The sequence below is a fragment of the Chinchilla lanigera genome, unplaced genomic scaffold, assembly GCF_000276665.1.
Source record: "Chinchilla lanigera isolate Chin_1 unplaced genomic scaffold, ChiLan1.0 scaffold00054, whole genome shotgun sequence".
Taxonomy (NCBI): Eukaryota; Metazoa; Chordata; class Mammalia; order Rodentia; family Chinchillidae; genus Chinchilla; species Chinchilla lanigera.
Genome location: NW_004955455.1, coordinates 8363633 through 8373382, shown reverse-complemented (window position 1 = coordinate 8373382; position 9750 = coordinate 8363633). Strand labels below are relative to the sequence as shown.

The 9750-nt window shown below is 49.4% G+C and overlaps 2 protein-coding genes across 4 annotated transcripts in view; both read left to right on the top strand.

Annotated features, from left to right (window-relative positions):
• The first annotated feature begins 4922 nt into the window (after window positions 1-4922).
• On the top strand, window positions 4923-5817 carry Mif (macrophage migration inhibitory factor (glycosylation-inhibiting factor)). Its single transcript, XM_005396413.2, has 3 exons — window positions 4923-5162; window positions 5327-5499; window positions 5628-5817. Exons 1-3 carry the CDS (start codon window positions 5055-5057, stop codon window positions 5692-5694), a joined length of 348 nt encoding a protein of 115 aa, XP_005396470.1. The 5' UTR covers window positions 4923-5054; the 3' UTR covers window positions 5695-5817.
• A 1116-nt stretch (window positions 5818-6933) lies between these two features.
• LOC102008819 (glutathione S-transferase theta-4-like) overlaps window positions 6934-9750 on the top strand; it is a 26478-nt gene continuing 23661 nt past the window's right edge. For 2 of the 3 annotated variants that reach the window (XM_005396410.2, XM_013520443.1), the window contains exon 1: window positions 6934-9373. The gene's annotated coding sequence lies outside the window, so the exon portion shown is untranslated. The remainder of the gene's footprint in view (window positions 9374-9750) is intronic. The other variant, XM_005396412.2, reaches the window with a different exon arrangement.

Here is a 9750-nt window from a genome sequence, read left to right as displayed (position 1 = left end):
ACTCTAATTTTCTCTGGATTTAGCAAGAATGATTCTATCTTGGTGTCATCAAGACATACTCCATGCTTTAATCCTCATTTCACATAAGGATTAAATTTCAAAGTATGAATTGGGGGGTAAAAACATTCAGCCTATAGATTTTTTTTGGTGATTTGTTGGACTTAACAATAAATTTATGTTTGACTATGTAAGAAAACTGGGCCAGGGATATAGCTTAGCGGAACAGCACCTGCCTGGCAAGCGTGAGCTCATGAGTTTGATTCCCAGTACCAAAAAAAGAAAAGAAAGAACACTGTTTTCTAATGTACACAACAGTATTTTACATTTCCACCAACATTGTTTGAGTGTCCTGGACACCCCAAGTTCTCATCAACACTTGGTATTGTCAGTCTTTTTAATTTAACCTAAAGTGTGTAGTAGTTTCTCATTGTTTTCATTGTGATACTTCGATGATGACTAATAATGTTGAACATCTCTTCATGTGCTCAGTATGGCCATTCATATGTCTACTTTTGTGAGGAATCTCTTTGCATCTTTTACCCACTATTTTTATTGTTGTCATTTTGTGTTTTTTTTTTTTTTTAATTTTTGAGGCAGGGTCTCATTATATAATTGAGACTGATCTTGAACCCATTATGTAGCCCCAGCTGGCCTCAGACTCCTGACAATCCTCCTGCCTCAGCCTCTGGAGTGCTAGGATGTTCCATCACACTGGTTGGCAGTTTCTGCTTTAACCCTGAAGATAGGAGGGACGGTGCTGAGAAGGACAGGAGAGTCTGGCTTTCTCCTGTGGAGGGAAAGAAGGGGAGTCTGGCCTGGCAGCTGACCTCTCTCTACTGTGGGTCATAGGAAGGTCCTTTTAATCCTTGGATAAGCTTGTGCATGCACATGTGAGCATAAATGTTCAACCTGTGTAATCTGGAGGGTGCCCCAAAAGTGCTCCCTCTGAAAGCATGGCTATGCTCCTAGCATTAGGCTACCTGCCCAGATCCAAACCCAGTGTGGTTTTTCCCCACTTCCTAGAGCATTTCATCAACCCCCCCATGGCTGGAACCTCTCCCTCCCCTGCTTGCTAATAACCTAGGCTTGTGAGTCTCACTTTCCAAAAGCCAGGGGTCTGGGGTCCGGGACCTGGGGCCCAATCTCTCTTACGTGGAGCAGCAGGGTCATGTGGTTGTCTGGCTGCCAGGTTCTTGCTGGTCCTCCTGAAGGTCTGGCATTGTTTGTTCTCATGTCTGTGCTCATTCTGTCCTCTCAGATCCACTGGTTCTCTTTGTTGGGACATAGGACATTCTGTCCCATGCCTCAGAGCACTTGTTCATTTATGCCTTCAGGTTTGCACATTTCCACTCAGAGCCAACTACATCCTGAGGCCACCCTAGTCCCTGTTCTTAGGCTGCACCCAGGGATTCCAGGATGGCAGTGACCCTCACCTGGAAAAAAAGTACAACAATCTCAGAATCACAGCATGTTCAGAGCTAACCTCTGTGGAGGGTTTTCTATGTATCAGGGCTGTGCTGAGTGCTTTACACCAGTCAGGGCCTCTAGCAGAGACCCCCGTGAAATTAGTATTTTTATCATCCTCTTGCACACATAATAGACTGAGGTATGTAAAGGCCAGTGGCTTCTTCAACATCACACAGCAAGTGGAAAGGCCAGGATTAGAACTGAATGACCTTGGATAGTCTTGACCTTGGGCCTTGGATCTTGCACCTTGGTCAGCCTGCACACTTCAGGGACTAGAAGATGCCTGATTCTGATATCTGATGGTGCTAAAAATATAATAGCCATTGTAAACTGCACTGTGTTGTGCTTCCACTTTATTGTGGTTGGGCAGGCCAGGCCCAATCCACTGTGGATTAGAGGTGGGGTGGAGTCTCAGGCCAGTGCTTTCTGAAATGGCATCAGGACTGCCTGGGGGTGGTGTCTGTGCAGCTGGAGGATGTAAAGGCTGAGCACCAGGAGGCAGATGGTGAGCCCCAAGGTTGTACAATGGTCCCTTGCTATATCGCATTTCACTTATTGTGGCTTCACTGTATCACAGGATTTTTTAAAAAAAAAAATCTAAATCTGTATCGCAGAGTTTTCACTGTATCACAGGATTTTGTGGTATATAGGTATCTATATAGTGTTTATGGGTTTAATTATTTTTGCCTAAAAATTTAAAACCATATAAAAATATAAAAATGTTAATTCAAATATATTAAAAGAATATTAAATCAAAATAAATTACAGTATGTATCTCATCAGTGGATGAATACCGTACTGTATACAATGGAAATGCAGTACCCCACTACCACTTGTGCAAGTTTGCCAACGTGAGATTGTACACAGCATACTACTGGCTGATAGAATCGAAGGCAACCAACCGCAGCACTGTGTTCTGTATCCTGGGCGCTGATGGGCTCAGTGATTGTAGCGTCAGTCTGTTTGCTGTGCTGTAATGTGCCCATACGTTCAGCATCTCTCCTTGTCTACTCCTTGTCCTGGCTCTACCGCTGAGTACGCATACAGAATTTTACATGTTGTTAAAATTATGTAGGTTTAAGAGTGTAGGAAGTGTTTAAAAGCATATGAAGTGTTTATAAGAGTGTGGTAAAGGTTAATAAGAGAGTGGGAAAGGTTTATAGGAGTGTGGGAAGGGTTTATAAAGCCTTAATATATATATATAAATAATAAAATAAATATAATACCACCGTTTCAAGGAATTTTTTTTTTTTTTTTTTTTTTCTTTGTTTAGTTCTTTTCCAGTATCGGGAATTGAACTCACGACCCTGTGCTTGCTGGGCAGGCACTGTGCCACTGAGCTAAATCCCCAGCCCCAAGGGTTTTCACCTATTGTGGGGGTCTCTGGAACATAACTCCCGCGATAGGTGAGGGATCACTATGTTCTCCCCACTGTGGCTTTGTTCCACAGTCAGCAAGGAATTTTTGATAGTTTGAAAGAACCAGACATCCAGAGAAAAGTGTACTGCTTGCTGGTGAGGTGCCACCTTATCACAACCAAGTGCTGGTTCTTCAGTCTTCTGCCTGAAGTTACTAAAACCACTGCCCATGTTTCACTGCGTAAAAGAAATCAGAGACCAAATATGTGTCCTGGGGACAGAGTCACCTCATTCCAGGAGGAGCAGCCCACCATGGCTATCATAGCAGGAGAAAACAAGAACAGAAAGGCAATGCCAGCTAGTGCGGCCATGGTGGTGGTGGATGGGGAGAGGTGAAGATAAAGGAGCAGTGGAGGAAGGTAAATTTCACTGATGGGCAGTTAGGTGTGGGAAGAAAAGTCATGCACTTAGATTTGGACCCAGGGGGCAAGAGATGTTGACTTGTTTCTGATATGATCGGACTGAGACCCACACAGACAGACCAGACATTCTGACACAAGAGAGTCTTTATTGGGGGGAGTGACATGGCGGGCTGCCCAGCTGACTAGGGCAGCCCTGAGCTGAGCAAAGCATGGGGTTTTTAAGCTGTCCTTTGGTGCGGGTGTCTGTGAGCCAGAACATTTTCTGGGAGGGGATGTCCATGGGCCAGAACAGCCCAAGCGGGGTGGGTTGTTTGTAAGAGTTGAATGTCTGGTTCTGCCAAGGCAGATGAGGGTGAGGTTGGCTTTTGTTGAGGGGAACTGCAGGGGAACAGGTGAAGAGGAAGGAGTTTTTATTAACTCCTTAATAAAATAGCTTAAATCTCCCACAGGAGGGTGAGTTGCCTGGTGACTTATCAGTTTCCTCTTGGCTGCTGGGGCTCAGAGAAGCTCCCCTAGCTGAGACATCACAGAGAGTGTCACCAGTGCATCGGTAGTCATGGAGCCCTGGGCTCAGGTAGGACTGGAGGTGAGATCTAGAAGGGAAGGGCCTTTGGCCCAGCTGGAGGAACCAACACTTATAGGCTACTTTCATAAATAGGCCGTAGGGTCCCCTGACTGGAGGCTGGGTGGTGGCCCAAGAGTCTTGCAGGCACCCATGTCCTTGCTGTGCCAGTGTGTACTGTACCATCATAACTACGTTGTACCTGTCAGAGATCAAGGCCAGGACCTTCCTGGAGAGTACAAGAACTTGGCCAAATGTAACATACTCCCTCAAGGGCCTGAGGCCAATCCTGCAGCGTAGGGAGTGCCCTGACTGGCGGCCTCCTCAGAGGGAGAGTAAGGTTGGCTATGGGGCACAGATTTCCTTGCCAAATGATGCGAGGGACTGAAGGTTCATTCTACCCTGCAAGGCCAGGGCCCTAACCCACTTGCCACCCTGTCGTCTTCCTGCTGTGTCACAACTATTTTCACGCACATATCCATTTATTTAACCCATCCTTGGTGTCTCCTGGATATGAGCAGCTGCTAGATGATCCCTGAAGGTGCCATTAGTGGAAGATACAAAATCCACCAAGGGCTCCAAGAGAATCCCTGCTGGATCGACTAGACTAGAGGTTCCCTGTGGTGAACTTGCATAGGGTAGGGTTTGGCTAGACTGGGTTTGCCCACTGAGGCCTGGCGGAGCACCTTTGAACAGCAGAGTCCCGGTCTCACTTCCAGCTCCTGGTCCCTCCCCTCAGGGCCTTCCTGAATGCTCATCTGCCCTGTAGAGCACACACCCCAGCTCACGCGCGCGAGCAATAAGGGGACACTTGGCTCGGGAGGCTCAGGACACCCAAGGAATCAGTGTGTGCAGTAGAATGAGCTGAGCTTCATCTCGGCCGACTCTGGAGGGCAAGGGGCCATCAGGCGGGTTAACGGCCGCGTCCCCACTCCTGGCTCCACCGCTGAGTAACCATTAGTAAGTAAGCGAAAGGACTAACAAAGAAAGCTAAGCAGGAAGAGGTAAAAGTCCGGCGCCGCAAAGACACCGGCTCTGAACACCGACACCGGAAGCGTGAGCCCGGCGGAAGGGGCGTGTCTAGATCAGGCCCCGCCCCGGCGGCCGGCGTCGTCGTCACGGGAGGCGGGGCCGATTCCACCAAAGGGCGCTGCCACCGGTGGTCACGTAGCGCAGGTTCCTCAGCTGCTGCCGCGCGAGCGTAGTCCATTGCTGCTGCTCCCGTCCCGTCGCCTTTCTGCCAACATGCCGATGTTCGTCCTGAACACCAATGTGCCCCGCACCTCCGTGCCGGATGGGTTCCTCTCCGAGCTCACCCAGCAGTTGGCGCAGGCCACTGGCAAGCCGGCCCAGGTTTGCGGGGAGGAGGGAGGAGAGGCAGGGTGGTCGCCGGCCGAGGTGGGCCGACCCGAGCTGCTGGCGGGGAGGGGACGGCGGGGGGATGGGGCTCGAGCCCGCGGTGCCCGGCTGGGGTCTGGCGGGTGGCTGCGGCGGGCTGAGCGTGCCCCTCCCCCCAGTACATCGCCGTGCACGTGGTCCCGGACCAGCTCATGACCTTCGCGGGCTCATCGGAACCCTGCGCGCTCTGCAGCCTGCACAGCATCGGCAAGATAGGCGGCGCGCAGAATCGCACCTACAGCAAGCTGCTGTGTGGCCTGCTGGCCGAGCGCCTGCGCATCAGTCCGGACAGGTGCGTGGGGGCGCCGAGGGGCGGGAAACGTGGACCCCAGAGGGCGCTGGTGGCCACGGCCAGCACGTGGAGAGGCTGCGGACCCGAGCCCCGCTTACAACGCCCCCTCCCCCCCTTGCGCTTCGCAGGATCTACATAAACTATTACGACATGAACGCGGCCAATGTGGGCTGGAACGGCTCCACCTTCGCTTGAGAACCCTTCTTCCTGAGTTCGTGTGCACCGTCCCCTCCAGGGTCCCACAGTGTTTTGTACCCCTCTTCCCCCAAGGGACCTCCCCCTCCCATGAGGACAAATAAATGGTTTGGAGACCACGGCTATCTTGGTTTCCTTGGCCAATGGAGGAATTGCTGCGGGGCGGACTTATTGACTGGGAGCCCAGGCCTGGTTGGATGGGGTGGCAGTCGTGGGGTCAGGCCAGGTTACCCCCCCCGCCACAACTTGCTGTTCAGGACTGCCATCTCCAGCCCGCCCCCCACCCTTGTCTCAGGGCTGAGATAGATTGGCATTTTTCCAGGCCACAGACCTAGAAATCAAACCAAAGACAAATCTGAGCCTCCTAGACAGAGAGTTTATGCCTTTGCCCTACTGGGTAGATTTATGACTCGGACAGGAATCCTGAGTTTATGGGTGTTTGCATTTCTTAGAGGTGTACCCTATGGGGTGCTGTGAGGGAGTGCTGAAATGCAAATGGGGAAAAGAAAAGAGTAGGATTAAACCCCGCTTGGCCTGAGGTAGGGTCCCTGGGCCTCTGTCTTTCTCAGTCCCATTTTCTCCACCCTCCAGATAAGTGAAGAATAGCTTGAGAGAAACCCAGAGTCAAGTCACTCCACTGGCTGCTAGACTGGCGCCCCTGCTCTGGAAAATCACTCATTCTATCTGGGCAGTTTTGAGGTGTGTTGGAGGGGACAGGTACACAGTATGCAGAGTTCTTTTACCTTCCTGCCCACACCCCAACTTCATGCCTGAGGTCAGCTCCCCTCAGGAACCCAATCCCGCCACTGCAATAGTGCCCTGAAAAAACATCAGGCTGTAGCATAGGCACATGCTCTTTTCCTTGTTTGCTTCTCCTGTTCTGAGAATGGGCAGCTTTGCTCTGCCAAGCCCTTTAACCTTGATGTGCTCACAGCAATGGAACCGGTCAGTCATGGATTGGACCTCTGAAACTTATGTGCCAGAATAAACCTCTCCTTTAAAAACAGTACAACAGGGGCTGGAGATTTAGCTCAGCGGCACAGCACAACGTCATGAGTTCCATTCCCGGTACCGGAAAAAAAAAACCAAAAAAAAAAAAAAAAAAAAAAAAAAAAAAAAAAAAAAAAAAAAAAGGGGGGGGGGGGGGGGGGGGGGGTGCGGATGAGGGGGGAATGTAGTGCTAAAATAGGATAGAAGAAATAAATTTTTTTCTCTTTATTATCTATAGATAATAAATTTATTTTTTAGGTACATAGATAATCTATTCAGTTTATTCATTCTGGGGCTTATCCCCAATTTAAAGCCTTAGCCTCAAACCAAGTCACTGGTAACACCAGGGGCCAGAGGAGTCCCGCCTGCTGCCCTTAGCACACACATAAACATACTTCGCCCATGCTGTAATTGTCACTGGTTGGAAAAGTGGGATGCAAACATTTAGGAGCACAACCACATTGGAGCCAGAAATCATGGCCACCACGTGAAGTGAAATGGGCTATCAGGCAGCTTAATACTGTGCAACATTTTGGGGACCTCCCTAAAACCAGTGGATCCTAGAGAGCAGTAGAAATATCTGTTTTAGAACGTTTCTGTGCTGTCACTGGAAACTGTCCATAGAGCTGGTTCCTTGTTGTATTGTGCACAAGATTTCACATGGCCAACACTACCCTTTGAGAACGTAATCCACACAGAATTAAAGCATGGGGATGTGTGTGTGAAAGGGAATAAAAGTTATAAAAAGTCCACCAGACTTTTGAAAGGGGCACAAGGGGGAAAACAGTGATGGTCCTGGCCACTGTAGGCAAATACTGTATGATCGTCACCAAAGCAGAAGGGAAGTGGAGGGCTGATGGTAAGCATTCAGCCTGTCTCCAGCCACTGGCCCCAGTGCACATCATGCCTCACATGCCCAACGCTCAACAAGTGCTTGAAGCTCTATGGACACCACCAGGTAGAGCATGCTACAGCTGGCTAAATTACAGCAGCAAACTGACACTATACGTACAAGAGAGCTGTGTTCACAAACACCATACTGTATGCACATTTACACAGTATTATCTAAGAGATTTTGAAATCAACTTGGTAAAAAAAAAAAGACGACCACCAACAAAAAAACTCTTAAGCATTCCAGACACTGGGAGATACATGTGAAGGAAACAAGTTTCCTCTTCTGTCCTCTCTCCGTCCTATCTTGGAATTTATAGTCTGTATTTCACCCCGTTACTGAAATGTTTGCAGGGTACCTTCTGTGGAATTGTAGGACAGGCCATGACTCCCCCTAAGGATTTATACTTGCATATCAGTTGTGTTACAGAACACTGAAGGAATCAGATTCAGAAGGGGGAGGAGGAAGTGAGGCATAAGAAAGCAAGAGAAAGGAGGTCCTGTGGTCAAAAGAGGTACTGTACTTCCAGGAGTTTGACCTGAGCTGGTAGAGAATCTGGAAGTGAGGTCTGGCAGCTGAGTGCCTAGTGCACGGCCAGGTGAGGCAACAGCAGTGGATGCCTGCAGCCCTAGCACCAGCAGGATCACCTTGGGTGCCACTGCCAAAATCCAGGGGTGTCATAGGTTCCCAGGGCAGTATGAAGACAGGCCAGTCTTCACTTCCGAAGGCCACACCAGCTTTGTGTGCGTGCCTCTCATAGAGCTGGGCCCATCACATGGGCTGTCTGCACTTCCTCAAGCCAAACATGATCTAAGAACTTTTTTTAAAGGGACTTGACTTTTACTGATAAAAGTATATCATATGATAAAAAAATTTTCTGTACATTGATGCAGAAAGAAAAGGAAAGAATAATTTTCAGGGACTACCACAGTCCCTGAATACCCTCTCTGGGAGAGAAATGGCTTTTCACGGCCTCATCTTTCAGTGCTCCAGGTGCCATCACTTTTCCCACTAAACAAAAATATGCAAGTAGATCTCCAGAAATGTATCTTCCTGAGAAGTTGGAAAACAATATTTTGAAACATTAGCCACCTTCCTCCAGTTCCCCACCCTGAAACATTGTTTACCTCTCATGGGAGGTTTTACTGTACTGCTCATTCTGTACCTCTCCATACTGGACATTAATCTGGGTCACTCCATCAGTCTCATGTAGCTCCATGAGGTTCTTCAAGTCTATTAATGTGCAGCCAAAGTCCCCTTCATACTCTCAAAAGTTAAGCTGGCTGACAAGGAACGTCCTAGTGGGTTAGTCATTTTGCATGTGGCCACCAGCCCTTGAATGAGAGATATGGTTTCCCCTCAACTGATCAGTGTCTCTTGCTGCCTTGTGTGCCCATCGCTTCTCTGGGGGGCCAGTTAAGAAATAGATTGACACTATCGCATCAGGGACGCAACTCCAGCTTAGATCCTTGTGTAGGAAGCCTGGTGCTGAGAGGAAGATGAGGGGATTGAGTACAAGACGGACTTTGTGTCACCATGATTTGTGTCCCCTGGTGGTGATGAAAACAGTAATCCTGGGTTAGATAGGTTCCTAGTTCAGACTGACTTTCACAGAGGGAAGCGTTGCCTTGGAGGCAACCTTAGCAACAATCAGCAACTGTGGTGGTAGAGTAGCAGCAGCAGGAGGAGGAGGGTTCCCGGGATATCGATGATAACCGAACCTATCTCTAGCAAAGGTCCAGGTTTTCTTCGAACAGGACTCTCCCTCCGAGTTTCCATGTACTGAGCAAGATGGAGGTAACCACCCAGCGGTCTCCCCAAAGTAGCAACCAAGCTACAGATGCTGGCTGTGAGCTCTTGCCTTTCCAGCCACGGCAGGGGCTTGGACAGGAGGGGTTTGGGTGGGTCTCCTCCCCCAGCCCTTCCAATGAGAAAGACCACCCATCCACCCACTCACCCCCCAGACGAAAATGAGTGCAAGGAGTTGATCCTGCTGTCTCCGGGAGAACGGTTCCCCAGGAAGTTCGTGCCTCCTTCCGCATCCCCAGCTGTCTCTCAAATCCTAGCTGCCCAAGAACTCTTGGCGCTGTCACTATGGCTCTGGGCCTCCTGTCTCTCATACGCAAAAAAGGGACCATCCTATCCCAGACGCTGGCGCAGAGGAGGAGACGCAG